The 20389-nt window shown below is 42.7% G+C and overlaps 1 protein-coding gene across 4 annotated transcripts in view; it reads left to right on the forward strand.

Moving 5' to 3' along the window:
• The window catches only part of tmem67 (transmembrane protein 67), a 432102-nt gene that overhangs the window by 328191 nt on the left and 83522 nt on the right, over nucleotides 1-20389 (forward strand). For all 4 annotated transcript variants that reach the window (XM_070893974.1, XM_070893984.1, XM_070894002.1 and 1 more), the window contains 3 exons: nucleotides 5138-5236; nucleotides 8017-8115; nucleotides 9962-10048. In XM_070893974.1, coding sequence (XP_070750075.1) covers nucleotides 5138-5236; nucleotides 8017-8115; nucleotides 9962-10048 — 285 coding nt within the window. The remainder of the gene's footprint in view (nucleotides 1-5137; nucleotides 5237-8016; nucleotides 8116-9961; nucleotides 10049-20389) is intronic.

The raw sequence follows: 20389 nt of genomic DNA on the forward strand, positions 1-20389 counted from the left end.
TCCTGCAGGAGGTCGAGTCACACTGGGGTGATTTGACACAGGGAGGGTGTGGGAAGCCCACCCCAAAGGCCTACGAGAGGACATGGACCGAGATAGCAGAGGTGGCCTTATCGGCGACCAACGAGGTTCATGAGGGCAACCAATGCCACAAATAATGGAACGACCTTGTGGGATCTGCAAGAGTAAGTATTACATTGATTTAGATGTACTTATGTATTTATACAATTTGATTTGTAACACTCATGAGTGACTATCGGCATATGTGAGGTCTTCCACTTTTACCGGGAATGTTTTACTCAAAGCCTGCGGTCATGGTGCACGCCTTTAGGTAAAGAATGATAATTTTCATAATAATCATGATTGCATCTGTCAGTTATGTGTTGTATCAGTCTCCGTGACAGTAACTATCAATGATATCACACAATGATCTCATGCCATGTCATCCTGTCACCTTTTACAGAAGAAGCTCTCGACGATGAGGTCCATGCAGAGGCGAACGGGTGGGGGACCATGAGTCCCCAGCGACATCACTGAGATGGAGGAGTGGGTGCTCGCACTCAGGGAAGCACACCCGGACAGCCATAGATGCATCTGCAGACCCTGAAGTGATGCCATGTGAGTAAAGCTTACACCATTGCGTAATGTAAAGTGAATAGATGTCACACCCACTCATATCCGACCAGCCATATATAATAGATGATTTCTAAAATTGTCATAGAAATAATGCTGGCCTAATAAAAATCATTGCAATGCGAATGTGCTGATGGTCATGAAATGTGATGTCTGCGATGATTTTGAGAGCGATGTTGCTTTTCTTGTGCATATGCTGTGTGTAGCGCTGGACTCACCTTGTGATCCTAGAACCCACTTCTCCACTAATAACCTCATTTGTGTTTTGTAGCTTAGCCAGCAGCGCGGCCCAAGGAAAGACCACAGAGGCCAGAAGGTGGGGTGCGGGGCCCGACTCTCCGGACGATCCTACATCTGATGCTGAGGAGCTCCGATTCTTGCCCGTCAATCCGTTGGGTTTGTTCTCACGGATGAGAGCACGGACTTCGAGGAACCTGCATCGCCACGCTCCAGAAGCCATTCCACCCCAAGGCCATCTAGTACTCCTCCGGTCATTCCCGCCTCCACTCTGGAGGTACCGGCCCCAAGCACTTTGCCACAGGGCACCCCATTTGTCCCCAGGACAGCGCCGATCCTGCAGAGGTCTCGTGGATGCAGCAGGTCTGTTCCACGAGCGCCACATGAGAGCAGAGAGATGGTGCGGTTGTCCAGGAGGACTGCAGACATTGGTGACCAGCTCATCGAAGCATTGGGGGGCATATCTCAACAGATGGCCACCATGACCGAGTACATTCCGCGGATGGCGGAGGCCCTGGATGCGATAGCCAGAAACACTGCTGGAACAAGCCTCGCAGTGGTCCCCGAGCACGGCATTCCACCCCTAGGTACCACACCACCACTGCGAACGATAAATGAGAGCAAGGACCAAGATCCTGCTTCTGCATCAGAGAATGTTGGCCCCCTCGACACCCCCCGCTCCCGTACCCGTGCAACCACCTTCATCTTCCCCAATGAGGCAGCACCTGAGGACTCCTCGGCCAGGCGCAGTGGAGCGAGGAGGGGAAGGGGTAGAGATGGGGAGAAGAAGGGAGGGGAGAAGGAAAGTGAGGTGCATGTCCCCAGGTGATGGCTGTGTTATATCTCCATCTGGGTGTATGCAATTTGTTGTAATGTATGGGGGCTGGGGACCACCCTCCTGCTTTGCCTTTGTATTCTGTGTTGCCGGACATGTTGAACATTTGATTGATGTCAATGGTGGAAAAAACGGGGTGTGGTCGGGGGTTGAGTGTTCTAGCCTGTGATACTTATGATTTCAGACTAATGTTGGTATAAATTTTTTTTTATTGAATATAACCTTGTTGCGCATTGTCTTAGATAGCTGGACCGTTACACACTGGTGATTCCTTAACATGAAAGGGTTAAATACAACTTAACTTCAATCAACATAAACTTTAACTGGCACCAAGGTGATGGGCACCATTGATGTCTGAGCTGCACACACACAGTAGTGTGTTAGCGTTGTCACTCACATCAACGCTCTTTCAGGCAAATCGGTCAGATATCAGCTCCTCATGTAAGAATCTTGCAGCTATGTAGCCACCACGAGCCCTGTCCTGCGGTCTGGAGGGGGTCATGGGCATGGTTGCATAGTCAGCCTGATTGTCTGGCCCTAGGTCAGCGTCCAGCCCCTTGTCATCCTCTTCCTCTTTCTCCTGAGGTGGAGCATCAGTGCCTTCTGGCAATTCTTGGCCCCTCCTGATAGCCAGGTTGTGCAGCATCGGGCACACGACCACGAATTTACCTACTTGCTCAGGGTTGTATTGTAGCTCCCCTCCTGAGTGGTCAAGTCATCTGAAGCGCTGCTTAAGCACAGTTATTGTTTTCTGGACCACAATGCATGTGTCTCTGTGGCTCCAGTTGTATCGCTTCTCGGCCTTGGTGTGGGTGTCACGCAGGGGGATCATCAGCCAGGTGGCTAGGCCATATCGGTTATCACCAAGCATCCAGCATTGTCCTTGTGGCTGACTCTTAAAGATGTCAGAGACAGCGCTCTCACGCAGGATGTGAGGCTCATCGAAGGTACCCGGACATTTGGCATTCACTGCCATGATGATCGATGATCTGGTTGTGGTCGACAACTAGTTGGACCTTCAGGGAGTGAAATCCTTTTGTGTTACGAAAACGCTCCGGGTCCTAAGAAGGTGGCTGCATGGCGATGTGAGTGCACTGTATAGCTCCCTGCACCCTGGGGAACTTAGCAATGTGGTAGAATGCTCCAGCCCTGTCAGTCTGAGCCTCCGTGATCATAGGGAAGCTGATAAAGTCCATCCTCCTCGCGTACAGAGCCTCCGTAACCTGTCTAATTCAGCAATGGTTTGCATGGTGAGACAGAGGGCAAATCTCGACCGCGGAGGCCCGAAAGGAACTGGATGCGTAGAAAGACAGTGCCTCGACCGACACTGATGTCCTGATGGCAGGCTGCATATGTGGCCTGATGAGCTCACATATTTCATTGATCACCACTTTGTGGAAGCGCAGTCTCCGAAGGCAGGTGTGGTTGAGACGTCGAGGTAAGACCTCTTTTCCCTGTACATGCCGGGTGTGTATGGTCTGGCCCACCTCCTCATTCTTGCACGTCTTAAATTGGGGACATAATGATGTGCATCATACATTGAGCCATTTGCATTCTGCAGCATCTGCATATTAATCGATGCAGGCTGAGAAATGGCTGGCCCCATTGCATTGAAAGTATAATAGTGATTGATCAGAAACAATGATTTCCTCCCTAAAATACACCTAGAGTAAACTCCTAATAGTCCAAAGTCTGAAAATATGTCTGTTGAGATGTTCACTTCACCTGAGAAGAACTCCAAAGTCAATGCAAACTCCCCCGAAGTTGAAGCAGCATTTATAATGAAGTAATCTGCGATTTAAAAAATGGCAACCACACTGCTGGCGTTTGTTCAGAACAGTTCCACTTTTTCTGGATGTTTTTTTGGGCGCGCAATATTGTGGCCGATATTTGTGCGAGGTGATGAAAGTGACGGTGGCCGATTTCTTGGGCATTAGTTTCGCCAAATGTGCTCTTTATGACAAAAGAAGTGAACGGGCGGTATTATTGAATCTCGGCGAGAATTCCTTGCGGAAAGTAACGCTGGGCGATATTATGGGCGTTGATTTCGTCCATTCTGATGATTCCACCCCAAAAAAGTGGGCGGGCGGTAATATTTTTTCCCGGCGTTAAGCCCATGGGGAAAGTAACGCTCGGCGATAAGTTTCCTAAAAATGCCCGTCAGTTTCCATTTTGTGCAAAAATTGGGCCATATATGGGCGTTATACATTATTTCAGCGGTAAAGTGGGCGTTAAGCATGCAAAAAAAGTGGTGGTTCTAGCCTTATATAATTGTGGGGAGTTGCTGGAAACTGAATTCTGAAATTAAGGATGCATATAGGTCTTATTCTATGAATGAATTATCAATGTCTCCTTCACATTTGTTTGATGACAACAGATTTATTGTTTCCCATTTGACTTATCTGTATCTGACTTTTGAGTAGTATAGTAAAATGTTTCAAAAGAAATTTGCATGAATAGTGTCTAGGATGCTTGGGGACAGTCATCACAATTAGTGGGTAATTATTGGTGAGGATACCATGCAAGAAGTATAATTATTGGGGGAAGAATTTTTTTGGCCTTGATGCTTCTGTTGATATTGTTGTGATACTGGTACTGTTTAGGAGCTGTGCTGGTGGATAGACTTCTGCTTTGAAATCACAGGTTCTGAAGTCTCATATGTGTGCACTTTTGCTCAAGACCTGCACATCAATACACATATGTAAACATGTTTATTTTTGTTAAATGAATATTTAAAGGATAAGGGCATAATGTCAGAACCAGTCGTAAAATGCCTTTTGTTGGCTGCACATAATTCCTGATGAAAGTATCTCAATAAAAAAGTTAGTTGCAAAATGTACATTTATGTACCAGGTTTGAGGTTTAATACAATTAAATTTAAAAGTAACATGGACCTGTTGGAAGGCATGTTGGAAATTCTTAGATAAATACGGTAATCAGCAGAGGAACCAGTCTTTCATGCCATCCATCAGAAATAGAATCTCAACCAAGATTCCAAAATTAAAAGGGCCATTTTCTCATTGTGCCACCTAGTTCCCTTCTTTTATGGACAGTTGTTCTGTTGATAATCAAATACTGTTCGTTAGACTCACTTAAAATAGATATTTGAGTGGCTGAGTAGATACAGTGCTGAATTTAAGTTCCTCTTGTGTAATTCAGCTTCAACTGAATAGCATATTTTGGCAGTCTTGACCAGTTTATATGTGATTGAAAGGGAGATAAAACTGAACAGAGGTTTGCATGTGGGGAAAGGATGAATCCACTTTGATAACAGCTTAAATGCAAAGTCCAGATTCTATAAACTGGACCAATCTACTCTCAAAATCAATGAGAATAATATGATGACAAGAGGCTAAGTAGAAAGTAGGAAAAAACTTTTAATAATTGGATTTATTAAAAATGCAGGTTTGACAGTTTTCTTGCCATCTGCTTTAGATTGCACTGGGTTTTCTGTCTGGTTTATCAGCGATATGCTCTGTGTTGAAGACAGCCAGTTGGAAAAGACGAATTGGATCTCCCATGATTGACATTCCAGTAAGTGTGCACTTAAGAGGTGTTTTTTTTTATATAAGAACATAAGAAATAGGAGCAGGAGTAGGCCATACGGCCCCTCGAGCCTGCTCTGCCATTCAATAAGATCATGGCTGATCTGATCATGGACTCAGCTCCACTTCCCTGCCCGCTCCCCGTAACCCCTTATCCCCTTATCGATTAAGAAACTGTCTATTTCTGTCTTAAATTTATTCAATGTCCCAGCTTCCATAGTTCTCTGAGGCAGCGAATTCCACAGATTCACAACCCTCTGAGAGAAGAAATTTCTCCTCATCTCAGTTTTAAATGGGTGGCCCCTTATTCTAAGATCGTGTCCTCTAGTTTGAGTCTCCCCCATCAGTAGAAACATCCTCTCTGCATCCACCTTGTCAAGCCCCCTCATAATCTTATACGTCTCAGTAAGATCTCCTCTCATTCTTCTGAATTCCAATGAGTAGAGGTCCAACCTACTCAACCTTTCCCCATAAGTCAACCCCCTCATCCCCGGAATCAACCTAGTGAACCTTCTCTGAACTGCCTCCAAAGCAAGTACAGTATATCCTTTTGTAAATATGGAAACCAAATATGCACACAGTATTCCAGGTGTGGCCTCACCAATATCTTATATAGCTGTAGTAAGACTTCACTGCTTTTGTACTCCATCCCCTTTGCAATAAAGGCCAAGTTACCATTGGCTTTCCTGATCACTTGCTGTACCTGTACACTATCCTTTTGTGTTTCATGCACAAGTACCCCCAGGTCCTGCAGCACTTTGCAATCTTTCTCCATTTAAATAATAACTTGCTCTTTAATTTTTTCTGCCAAAGTGCATGACCTCACACTTGCCAACATTGTACTCCATCTGCCAAATTTTTTCCCACTCACTTAGCCTGTCTATGTCCTTTTGCAGATTTTTTGTGTCCTCCTCATTCATTGCTTTTCCTCCCATCTTTGTATCATCAGCAAACTTGGCTACGTTACACACAGTCCCTTCTTCCAAGTCGTTATAGATTGTAAATAGTTGGGGTCCCAGCACTGATCCCTGCGACACCCCACTAGTTATTGGTTGCCAACCAGAGAATTAACTATTTATCCCAACTCTCTGTTCTCTGTTAGTTAGCCAATCCTCTATCCATGCTAATATATTACCCCCAACCCCGTGAATTTTTATCTTGTGCAGTAACCTTTTATGTGGCACCTTGTCAAATGCCTTCTGGAAGTTCAAACCACATGTACTGGTTCCCCTTTATCCACCCTGTTCATTACATCCTCAAAAAACTCCAGCAAATTTGTCCTGTGCTTCTGATGGGAGAACCTATTAAAAGTGGAGACACGTGCGGTACATGACTTTTTATAAAATTAAATAGTTCTAAAATTGTGCACAACACTTACCCAAATTTCCAGTATGTATTTAGGGCAGATCAAGCTCCTGTGAGACCTCAAGATTGGGAAATTATCTCTTTAATATGAAAAAAATGTTTTTGTTCTTTTTCTTCATCTATTTTTAACTTATATTTTCCCTCCTCCTCTAGTTTTCCTTTAATGCTATGTATCATTTCCCAACTGAGAGGGTAGGCATGCAAATCAAGTAATATTCTTGTCCCGGCTGCTGAGTGATTTGGTTGATTCACCCTGCAATATTTCCCTCTCTCCCTGTGGTCATAGAGTCATTACGGCATAGAAGGAAGCCATTCAGCCCATCGAGTCCATGCCAGCTCTCTGTAGAGCGATCAAGTCAATCCCATTCCCCTACTCTATCCCCGTAGCCCTGCAAGTTTATTTCCCTCCAGTGCCTATCCAATTTCCTTTTGAAATCATTGATCATCTCCGCTTCCACCACCCTCATAGGCAGCGAGTTCCAGGTCATTACCACTCACTGCTTAAAAAAGTTCTTCCTGTATCTCTTGCCCAAAACCTTAAATCTGTGTTCCCTAGTCCTTGTACCATCAGCTAATGGGAACAGCTTTTCTGCACACAGCAAGCTCCCACAAATAGCAATGTGTTAATGACTAGATAATCTGTTTTTTTAATTAAGGCAATCTTATTTTTGTTTGTTTTCTTTCTACTAAATTCCTCCCTTTACATCCTGTTCTGAAGGAATTGACTCCTTGCTGCAGTGCATTTCCACAGATAATAGTTGCCCTCTGGTGTCTCAACCAAATATCCATTATCATGAATAGCTTTAATGGTGAACATTGGTAAGGTATTGATTACAGAAGGACACCACAAATAAGCACAATTCTGTTTTTGCTGGGCATCCACTTTTGGCACTTCCCACAAGGATCCCTGGATGGGAATCAGGAACCCTGGCTGATTTTCCTCTTCCTAATCCAAGGGCTTTGAGATCACGTGTAGTGCCCCCAACGCCACTTATGGCTGAGATCAACTAACTCAGCATAGACTGAGAATTTATCTTGCTACTTTCCTCATTGACAAGGCAAAGCAACTCACTAGATAAACTCATTGAGAAGATTCAGTTAGCAGCTGGAAGCTACATTTTTGCATTTTCTTCACAGTGCATCACATAGGATATGTACCATCAGAGATTTGGAACAGGATTATGGACATTTATTTTCATCACAAAAAGTGTTTGCATTACAATATTGAATTTGAATGTGTGCCTGCCATGATACAGATAAGATAGAAATTGTCTGTAAAGGAAATGTAAATATCTAAGTGGTGTAAAGGCTTAGTTGCAGAACTGTTATACAAATAATAGTTATTAGTTAGTTACAGCCTTAGATGAAACAAAAATGTGAAATAGTATCTTTTTTTAAACCTAGACAGTCTGGAAGTTCTTGCTGTTTTATGCTGGAGACCTGGCAAATGCCTTCTTTATTGTAACATTTGGAACCGGCCTTTACTGGCTTACATTCTTCAAGGTATCGCTAAATGTTTAACATAATAATATACATCAAATCACATTTACTTTAATTTGTTGGAATTTCTAAAGTTGTTTTGGTTATACTTAATATATGTTTAATATTTACACAAAAATACATTTATTTCTCTATATATGCCATTTCTGGCCAGATTCTTGACACAAGTTCATTACATAGGATTAAATAGGATAAACAGCACAGAAACAGGCTATTCGGCCCAACCAGTCCATGCCGGCATTTATTCTCCACTCCGCGTCTTTCCTCATCTAAATCTATCTGCATAACCCTCTATTTTATTCTCCCTCATACGCTTGTCTAGCCTCCCCTTAAATGCATCTATACTATTCGCTTCAACCACTCCTTGTGGGAGCGAGTTTCACATTCTCACCACTCTTGGGTAAAGAATTTTCTTCTGAATCCCCTATTGGATTTCTTGGTGACTATTTTAAATTGATGGCCTCTAGTTATGTTCTTCCCCACAAGTGGAAACATTCTCTCTGTATCAATTCTATCAAATCCTTTCCTAATTTTAAAGACCTCTATTAGGTCACCCCTCAACTTTCTTTCTTCAAGAGAAAAGAGACCCAGCCTGATCATCTTTTCCTGATATGTATACCCTCACATTTCTGGCATCATCCTTGTAAATCTTCTCTGCACCCTCTCCAGTGCCTCTGTATCCTTTTTATAATATGGCGACCAGAACTGTACACAGTACTCTAAGTGTGGTCTAACCAAGGTTCGATACAGGTTTAACATAACTTCCCTACTTTTCAATTCTGTACCTCTAGAAATAAACCCCCGTGGTTAGTTTGCTTTTTTATGGCCTTGCTAACCTGTGTCGCAACTTTTAGCGATTTATGTATTTGTACTCCGAGATCCCATTGTTCTTTTACCCCATCTAGACTCACACCCTCCAAGTAATAAGTGACTTCCCTATTCTTCTTACCAAAATGTAATATCCCACATATATCTGTGTTGAACTTCATTTGCCAATTATATGCCCATTCTGCAAGTTTATTAATGTCCTCCTGTAATTTTTTTCAGTCCTCCTCAGTATCTGTAAATTTATAAATTGTGTTTTTGATTCCAAAGTCTAAATCATTAATATAAATTGTGGACAATAGTGGTCCTAGCACTGATCCTTGTTGAACACCACTACCCTCCTTCTGCCACTGTGAATAGCTATCTTTTACCCCTACACGCTGCTTTCTGACTTGAAGCCAGCTAGCTATCCATTCTGTTACTTATTCCCTGACTCCACATTCTCTGACTTTTGGAAATCTAGATAAATTACATCTACTGCATTACAATTGTCTACTCTCTCTGTTACCTCTTCAAAAAATTCAATGAGATTGGTCAAGGAAGACTTTTCCTTTTGAAATCCATGCTGAGTATTCGTTATTATATTTTTGGTTTCTAGATGTTCTTCTATTTTCTCCTAAAGTAGGGATTCTATTATTTTTCCTACTACCGGTGTTAAGCTGACTGGTCTATAATTCCCTGGACATGTTTATCCCCCTTCTTAAATATAGGTATGACGTTAGCTATCTGCCAGTCCTATGGCACTACACCTTTTTCTAACAAATTATTAAATATGTGTAGTAAGGCCTCTGCTATCTCTTATCTGGCTTCTTTTAAAATGTGTGGATGTAATCCTCTTTGATCCCCTTTGAGTTTGATTAGTTTATTCAATATATCCTCTCTTTTTATTTTAACATACATCACCTTTCCCTATGTTGTATATCTTGTGTCAAGTTCCTTGCACATTCTTTAAAATGGTATTAGTTACTGTATAGATGGTTTATAATAATTTTGACATTTGCTTAGGGATTATTTGTTCATTTAGGGTCAGCAGATTGTTTCTGTTGTTCTGCCCACACCAAGCCAGGAGAGCTACTTTATTTCTTGTGTGGCGAGTGCATTCGCACTGAAGGTATGTGCATACCTTTTTTTTTACCTGACGACATAGAAGTGATCGGGGCGAAGAAGCGGCGAGATATTGTAGAGGGACATGATCGGGGCCCAGGAGCGGTGCGATTTCGGGGCCAGGAGAGGCGAGGGCCCAGGGGCAGCACGGGCCAGCCCACACTGCGATATGTGTGCGCACAAGGTCTGTGCAGCAGAACAGGTCTCCAGTCGTCTTGGTTTACCCTTGCCACTGGACCAAGACCTACCTCTGTCAAGTGTGGTGGCTGGTGTGGTACTTCTGTGTGGTGGCTGGTGTACAACGGTGTACAACGTTAAAAAAATCCACGCACAGGCATCTTCCACCCTTCAGGATGTAGCTCAGGACCTGGAATATTAGGTCCTTCATTGAAACACCTATGAACTCATCTTTTTTTGGCATGGAAGCAAGTCATCCTCATTTCGAGGGACTGCCTATGATGATGATGTGTATACAGAATATTGGTAACATTGGGTTAGCACAGCTATGCATGCTCAGTTCAATGTGTTTTAACATTCTTCTTTTCCCATCTGGTACTGATAGTGGGGTGAAAGGAGAAGATTCATAAGGAGCCAGAATTGAAAGACCAAAAGGCATAGGTTCAGATATAGGGCTGGAGGAGGTTGCAGAGGTAGGCTGGCATGAGACACAGAGTAATTTGTAAATGAAGATGAAGATTTTGAATGTTACGTGTTGAGGCACAGGGAGCCAGTGGAAGATGAGCAAGTGGTATGTAGAGCAGAAAAGAGTGTGGGTAGCAGAGTTTTAGACAATTAGAATTTGTGTCGTCTGGAACCTCAGAAACTGGCAAGGGAGGCATTGGAGAATCAAGTTTGAAGGTAACAAAAGGCCTTCAGCAATGGAAATGCAGTAAGGATGGATGCTGGAGATATTATGGTTGTGGAGGTAAGCAGTTTTGGTAATGTATAGGATATGGGGTTTGAAGTTTGCTTATGCAAATAGGGGGCTTGATGCCTGCTTCAGGACCCATTCCTGAAATTAGCCTGCACTGAATGCAGCCGGCCATATTAAGGATATCAAATTCTGCATGCAGCCTAACTGGTGGTCCTTAAAGGCCACCACCATAGAATCATAGAATCATAGAAATTTACAGCATGAAAGGAGGCCATTTTGGCTCATCATGTCTGCGCCGGCCGATCAAGGGCTATCCAGCCTAATCCCACTTTCCAGCTCTTGGTCCGGTAGCCCTGTAGGTTAAGGCACTTTAAGAACACATCCAAATATTTTTTAAATGTGGTGAGGGTTTCTGCCTCTACCACCCTTTCAGGCAGTGAGTTCCAGACCCCCACCACCCTCTGGTAATCTTTGGCATCCCAAAAATAGAAATTCCGTAATAAAATGCAACTCCAATAATTTTTTTTCTTTCTCAGTCTGACTGGTCTCAGAGTGCTGTCATAGAAGCCCAATGCTCCAAGAAACAACCAGCTCTCTGCTCCTCTTTGAATAGGCTTGCCAGTCGCATGGAAAGAGCTCAGAGGCTGCAGAAGTGGCACAATCTGCAGATGGGCCATCTCAAACACATGCTCACAGTGGTCAAGGCCCCCCTCCCCCCCGCCCCCTGCTCAATCTGAAGAGCCTCTCACGAATACATAGCAGTCTCCCATGTGACTATAGAAGTGCCACAACTTGTCAATCACACAGTCACCAAGTGGAAGCACCTGGGTGGCAAACAATAATTACCTAGCTCACATGTAGGGAAATACGATCATACAAAAAAATGACAGACAGGTAAAGACCATCTGACAGATAAAGGTCCATCAAGCCTGTCCCGCACAATTCGATACCATGTGTATCACAACATATACAGTCCACCCCAGCCGAAACCATGGGGTCTCCTGGAGGAGGCAAAAAAACCCAGATAAAAAACCCAGGCCAATTTGGGGAAAAAAATCTGGGAAATTACTCTCCGACCCATCTAGGCAATCAAAACTAGTCCAGAAGATCACTTTGGCCATTAAATTTCCTGCAGTACCTGCCTTCTGTAATAGGTAATCTCCGCCGCAGCCAGAAACAAATCCAGCTTTTGCTTATAGGAATTCAGTGACTCTGCACCCACCACATGAAAGGGCAGCTTGTTCCAGAGGTCTATTATTCTCTGTGAAAAGAACCATCTCCTGACATCTAACCGAGATCTAGCCTTATACAATTTAATTTGTGCTCCCTAGTCCTGCCAAACTTTTTAAATTGAAATAAACTGTCAGCTGGAACACCGTCTATTCCCTTCATTATCTTATAAACCTCAATCATAACCCCCCTAAGTCTACGCTGCTCTAGGTAGAGTCCCAATTCTTTTAACCTATCTTGATAACTAAGATGCTTTAGGTCTTGTCGCTCTTTCCAGAGCCTCAATATCACCCACCATATGAGGAGACCAAAACTGGACATAGTATTCCAAGTGATGTCTGACTAAGGTCTTGTACAAGGTCAAAACAGTATACCTCATCTTGTATTCAATTGTCCTATGGATACACCCCAACACTCTATTAGCTCCAGCTATCATTACACATGGCAAAACTCATCCTTTAAGGATGTATGCACTAAAATTCCCAAATCTCTTAAATCTCCACCATCTTTAATGCTTTACCCTGGAGGGTGTATGAATGTTGAGCATTTGCTTTGCCCACATGCATAACACTTTTCTAAGTTATACATCATTTTTCAGTCTTGAGCCTAATGTCCCAATCATTAAGATCTTCGTGAAGCATACAAGCATCATCTATAGTTCTAACACTCACACAGATCTTGGTATCATCTGCAAATTTACAGATTGTGCCCCCAACACCTACATCCAGATTATTAATAAAAATACTAAAGGGCAACGGTCCCAACACTAATCCCTGCAAGACACTACTGGTGACCGGTCTCCAAACAGATCCAAATCCATCTATAACTACTTTTTGCCTATGTCCTGCCAGTTCAATATATTACCACTAATACCAGAGGCTTCGATCTTATAGAGAAGCTTCTTGCGCAGTACCTTATCAAAAGCTTTTTGAAAATCTAAGTAGACAATGCCTAATGGATTTCCTTTATATACCAACTTTGTAACTTCTTCAAAAAATACAATTAGATTTGTAAGACATGACCTTTTTATGAAGCATGTTGGGTGTCTCGAATATGTCCCTTTCTATCTAACCTGTTGTATTACCCTTTGTGAGTTCCTTAACGTACTCGTTTAGAAACAAATCCATCACAATTTCAATAACTCCCTGCTTGCAAGCAGACCCTGACAGTTAATTTCTCAATCATCAATTGGTTTTATCAGGTTACAGTCACCCCCACGACATCTATTTCCTCCCAGCTTCTCTTCTCCACTACAAACTGTATTTTTAAACCCCTCTCCCCTTCACTCTCACCGCCAACAACAAGTGCGAGGAACTCATGGACTTCTTTGGCACTAAGATTTAGACCACCCATTCAACTGCTTCTGTCACTTCCCTCTCTTCCCCTAGCCCACCAAGCAAAACTTTTTTCCTTATGGTTCCCCTGCCCTAGCCCTGAACTCACATCTTTCTCTAGTTTCTCTTCTATATCCCCTCATGCCCTCTCCGAGTTCGTCTTGTCCATACCACCTCCTGCTCCCTCGATCCTATTCCCGCCAAACTGCTGACCACCCTCCTTCCCTTCCTGAGCCGCATGTTAGCTGATATTGTTAACGGTTCCTTTTCCTCAGGACTGACCCTTTCCTTTTCAAATCTGCTTACATCACCCCCCCCACCCAAAAAAAAAACCTATCCTTGATCGCTCTGTTCTTGCAAATTATTACTCCACATCCAACCTCCCTTTCCTCTCCAAATTCCTTGAACATGTGGTCGCTTTCCAAATCTGTGCCCACCTTTCTGCAACTCTCTGTTTGAACCCATTCATTCAGATTTTCGTCCTTCCAATGTACTGAAATGGCCCTTATCAAAGTCACAAATTACATCCTTGGGCCACCATAACAATCGATTTAGCTCCATTTTTTGCAGCAAAAAGGTTTTTTGGAGAGCTAAATAAATTTAAGGTAATTTTGCTAGTTTCGCCAATGGTATAACGCCGTCATTAAAAAATAAAGGCCGTTTTTTTTAAGAACCATTTTTGTGATGTCACTCGGGGTCAAACCCAACGATAACGCCATTTTTGCGAGTTTCCCCAATAAGGATATTTTTAAGGACAATGCTAAATACCATTTTTAAAAAGCTTGCCTCACCTAGTTGAGTCAGTCCGATCGAAATCAACATTAATGGGGCCATCTTGGGAAACGGAGCTAAAAGTTAAAGCATTTGGAGGGAACAAAACCTATATTTTATATAAAAACTACTTAAAAATGTTTACAGCATTTCCTACAAATGTATATCCAGCATTCTAGATAGTTGCTACTCTTTATTGAGAGGGAGTAACTGGTACAACACAGAGCTAAAGAGAGACATGCTTGTAGATTCTAGTATTTAGATGCTGTTATTTTGTTTATGAATGCTGGATATGCTTGAGACATTGTGGAGGACTATGTGTTGACATTTTTAGATGTGATGATTAATGAATAGTGCAGTCAGTTAATCGTGACCTGTATCCGATTATTAATTGATTCATTGATCAACCATTATAACTACTGGAGCAAATTAATTGAAAAGGGATAACCAATATACAATGGTCATTAGAAATAGTAAAACACAAATGAAAGTTTCGGAGATGGGACGTGAACAGTTTGGTGGTGGCCGAAATCTCTGCCATCCATAATTGGGTCAGTGGGAATCCTTCCAACTCGGGATTTTGTGAATAATTCCCTCCTGTTTACTTCAGGCTACTATAGCTGTTATTAGTTTAAGGAGCTGGGGCGAAATGCAAACAGAAAATGTAATTTAAGGATGTATTAAGATTGCCGAGAGCCCTGTCGTTTTATGAACAAACTCACTGAGTTGTAATTGTACATCGCGTTTCATTGAACAACGTTACCCTGAAAACCTAAAGTCTTGAGTGTTCTGCATGTGCAGAACGGGCATTATTTTTAAGGCGAAAAATTTAGCTCCGTCCTTTGGTGACACTTAGACCTTATTTTTTTGTCCTAAAAAATCAGCTGTTGATCGTAAATAACGCCAAAAAAACTGAGCTATTTTTCAATGTGGAAAGTCTGGCCCTATGTGACTGTGACCATGGTTAACTATCTCACCTCATTCGTCTCAACTTGTCTGCAACTTTTGACACAGTTGACCACATCATCCACCTTCAACGCATCTCCTCCATCATGCAGTGTGGGACTGCCCTCGTCTAGTTCAATTCCTAACGATTCAGTCGTAGCCAGAGAATTACATGCAATGGCTTCTTTTCCCACTCCTGCATCAACACCCAGCTCTACCTCACCACCACCTCTTTCGACCCTTCTATTGTCTCTGATTTATCATGCTGCTTGTCCAACATCCAGTACTGGATGAGCAGAAATTTCCTCCAACTAAATATTGGGAAGCCCGAAGTTATTGTCTTTGGTCCTCCACACAAACTTTGTTCCCTATCCACCGACTTTATCCATCTTGCTGGCCACTGTCTGAGATGGAACCAGATAGTTTGAAATCCTAATGTCCCATTTGACCCTGAGATGACCTTCCAACTACATATCCTCTCTATCATTAATACCGACTACTTTAACCTCTAACATCTCCCGTCTCCACCTGTGCCTCAGCTCATCTGCTGCTGAAACCCTCATCTATGTTGTTGTTATCTCTAGACTTGACAATTCCAATGCTCTCCTGGCCAACCTCCCATCTTCCACCCTCCATAAACCTGAGCTCATCCAAAACTCTGCTGGCTGTATCCTAACTGGCACCATGTCCTGTACACCCAAGACCCCTGTGCTCGTTAACCAACATTGGCTCCCAGTCCAGCAAAGCCATTGATTTTAAAATTCTCATCCTTGTTTTCAAATTCCTCCATGGCCTCATCCCTCCCTATCTCTTCAGCCCTACAGCCATCTGAGATCTCTGTGCTCCTCCAATTCTGGCCTTTTGTGCAGCCCCGAGTTTAATCGCTCTACCATTGTTGCTGAGATCCTAAGTTCCAGAATTCCCTCACTAAACTTCTCTGCCTCTTTACCTCTCTCTCCTCCTTAAGACACTCCTTAAAACTACTTCTTTCCCTGTGCTAATAGCTACTTATGTGGCTAGGTGTCAAATTTTGTTTCATTACGTTCCTGTGAAGCACCTCGAGACATTTTACTACATTAAAGGCAAGTTGTTGTTATTATGTACCAGCAGTCTGTTGTGCTTTTTCCTCCCCGCCCCGGCATATTAAATTCACCCGCACTACCTTATTTATCCTTTCTCAGGCACATTAATATCTCTCCGGTTCAGGTGAAGTCTTTTCCTTCTGATCAGCTTCCCTCTGTCTCAGAACTGATCTCAATTTTCTGGGAATCTGAAACCCTCTCTCCTGCATCATCTGTCAAACTATACATTAATGAATCTAATCTATCCTAGCCTAACGTGCATAGTGCATGGCACATGAAGTAATTATGAAATTACTACCTTCGAGGTATCGCTTTGAGCCTTGATTCTAACTCCTCATACTGCCTCTGCATGACCACCATAGTAATCTTTCCTATATCATTGGTTCCTACATGAACCACAACTTCTAACTGATATCCCTTCCTTTGCAAAAGTTTTTCCAACTGCTCCATTATGTCTTTCACACTGGCATCAAGGAGGCAACACACCAATAATTGAATCTCCCACCATCACCTTCACTCACCGATTCTCTTTATTTTTCTCCCCCTGGGTAACCACTTGCATCAACACTTGCGCCACAGTGCCGTGACATTGCTGATGATTATCATCCCCTGCATCTTGTCCTCATTATAGGCACTCAGTAGTGGATAACGATTGGACAATTTGAAATTTACAGAGGTTTCCTACTCCTCTGTGCTTTTCTACAAACCATTTCTCCTTCTTTGTAATGTTGAGTGTGGTCAGCTCGTGCTCATCATTTTTCAACTCAAGCAACATAACATTCCAACACTTCATTCGTGTATACTCCTACTGGATATCTTGTGAATTCACAAAAGTCCACATCATGCATACCACACACGTAATAGGTTTTGCAATTGCATTTGCCATTTTACTAAATCTAACTCGCCTACCTTTCTAAAAGTAAGTAGTTTTTTTTTAAATAGTGTGAAAGAAACAATCCAGTAATGACTTACCTACCAACCCTTCTAACTCATGATAATGCCAATAGTATCAAAATAATGTGCACGGAAAATGAATGAGATTGGGGTGTCCTGATCGACAATATATTGAAGCTATCACAAGGTGGCAGTGAGTATTGCAAATCAGGTGTAGGGATATATTAAAAGGTCAATATTAAGCCGAAATAGTGAGGTAATCCTGCCACCAATGTTCCCGTTAATAACGATCTGGAGGTCCCAATGGCTCAATGGCTTTACAATTGAAATAACCACAAATGTGCAAAAAATTGAATGGGCCATGCAACCCGTTAAAGGGGCCGTGCACCCATGCCTGCCACTTTATAAATAATTGGTGTGACTGCACTTGCAATATTGTGTACACAGTTCTGGTTGCTGCAGTACAAAAAGGATATTGCACCTATCGAAACATAGAAACATAGATAATAGGTGCAGGAGTAGGCCATTCGGCCCTTCAAGCCTGCACCACCATTCAATATGATCATGGCTGATCATGCACTTCAGTACCCCATTCCTGTTTTCTCTCCATACCCTTTGATCCCTTTAGCCGTAAGGGCCACATCTAACTCTCTTTTGAATATATCTAACGAACCGGCCACAACAACTTTCTGTGGTAGAGAATTCTACATGCTCACAACTCTCTGAGTGAAGAGGTTTCTCCTCATCTCGGTCTTAAATGGCTTACCTCTTATCCTTAGACTGTGACCCCTGGTTCTGGACTTCCCCAACATCAGGAACATTCTTCCGGCATCTAACCTGTCCAATCCCGTCAGAATTTTATATGTTTCTATGAGATGCCCTCTCATTCTTCTAAATTCCATTGAATATAAGCCTAGTCGATCCAGTCTTTCTTCATATGTCAGTCCTGTCACCCCGGGAATCAGTCTGGTGAACCTTCGCTGCACTCCCTCAATAGCAAGAATGTCCTTCCTCAGATTAGGAGACCAAAACTGTACACAATATTCAAGGTGTGGCCTCACCAAGGCCCTGTACAATTGTAGTAAGACCTCCCTGCTCCTATACTCAAATCCTCTCAACATGCCATTTGCCTTCTTCACCACCTGCTGTACCTATATGCCAGCTTTCAATGTCTGAGGTACCATGACACCCAGGTCTCGTTGCACCTCCCCTTTTACTAATCTGTCACCTTTCGGATAATAATCTGCCTTCCTGTTTTTACCATCAAAGTGGATAACCTCACAGTTATCCACATTATACTGCATCTGCCATGTATTTGCCCACTGACCTAACCTGTCCAAGTCACTCTACAGCCTCTTAGCATCCTCCTCACAGCTTACATTTCCACCCAGCTTAGTGTCATCTGCAAACTTGGATATATTACATTCAATTCCTTCGTTTAAATCATTAATGTGTATTGTAAATATCTGGAGTCCCAGCACTGAACCTTGCGTTACCCCACTAGTCACTGCCTGCCATTCTGAAAAGGACCCGTTTATTCCTACTCTTTGCTTCCTGTCTGCCAACCAGTTCTCTATCCACGTCAGCACATTACCCCAATACCACGTGGTTTAATTTTGCAAACTAATCTCTTTTGTGGGACCTTGTCAAAAGCCTTTTGAAGGTCTAATACACCACATCCACTGGCTCCCCCTTGTCCACTCTACTAGTTACATCCTCAAAAAGTTCTGGAAGATTTGTCGAGCATGATTTCCCTTTCATAAATCCATGCTGACTTGCACCAATCCTTTCACTGCTTTCCAAATGCGCTGCTATTACATCTTTAATAATTGTTTCCAACATTTTCCCCACCACCGATGTCAGACTGACTGGTCTATAATTTCCTGTTTTCTCTCTCCCTCCCTTTTTAAAAAGTGGGGTAACATTAGCTACCCTCCAGTCCATACGAACTGATCCAGAGTCTATGGAATATTGGAAAATGACCACCAATGCATCCACTATTTCTCGGACCACTTCCTTACGTACTCTGGGATGCAGACTATCAGGCCCTGGAGATTTAGCGGCCTTCAATCCCATCAATTTCCCTAACACAATTTGCTGACTAATAAAGATTTCCTTCAGTTCCTCCTTCTCGATGGACCCTCGGTCCCCTAGTATTTCCAGAAGGTTATTTGTGCCTTCCTTAGTGAAGACAGAACCAAAGTATTTGTTCAATTGGTCTGCCATTTCTTTGTTTCCCATTATAAATTCACCTGATTCTGACTGTAAGGTACCCACATTTGTCTTCACTAATCTTTTTCTCTTCACATATCTGTAGAAGCTTTTGCAGTCAGTTTTTATGTTCCCTGCAAGCTTACTCTCATATTCTATTTTCCCCTTCCGAATTAAACCCTTTGTCCTCCTCTGCTAAATTCTAAATTTCTCCCAGTCCTCAGGTTTGCTGCTTTTTCTGGCCAATTTATATGCCTCTTCCTTGGATTTAACACTAGCCCTAATTTCCCTTGTAAGCCAGGGTTGAGCCACCTTCCCCGTTTTATTTTTATGCCAGACAGGGATGTACAATTGTTGAAGTTCATCCATGCGATCTTTAAATGTCTGCCATTGCCTATACACCGTCAACCCTTTAAGTATCATTTGCCAGTCTATCCTAGCCAATTCACGTCTCATACTGTTGAAGTTACCTTTCTTTAAGTTCAGGACTCTAGTCTCTGAATTAACTGTGTCACTCTCCATCTTAATGAACAATTCTACCATATTATGGTCACTCTTCCCCAAGGGGCCTCGCACAACAAGATTGCTAATTAATTCTCTCTCATTACACAACACCTATTTTAGGATGGCCAGCTCTCTAGTTGGTTCCTCAACATATTGGTCTAGAAAATCATCCCTTATACATGCCAGGAAATCCTCCTCCACCGCATTGCTACCAGTTTGTTTAGCCCAATCTATATGTACATTAAAGTCACCCATGCCAACTGCTGTACTTTTATTGCACGCATCCCTAATTTCCTGTTTGATGCCCAACCTCACTACTACTGTTTGGTGGTCTGTACACAACTCCCATTGAATATATAGAGAAGAAAGTAACCAGAATGATTGTGGAGGTGGAGGCATTGGATCACGAGGAGCGATTATGTAAACTGGGCATGTTCTCACTGGAAAAGAGAAGGTTGAGAGATGATAATTTCTATTTGTGGAATTCTAAAGGGACTCAATAA

This window comes from Pristiophorus japonicus, chromosome 1, assembly GCF_044704955.1.
Source record: "Pristiophorus japonicus isolate sPriJap1 chromosome 1, sPriJap1.hap1, whole genome shotgun sequence".
Taxonomy (NCBI): Eukaryota; Metazoa; Chordata; class Chondrichthyes; family Pristiophoridae; genus Pristiophorus; species Pristiophorus japonicus.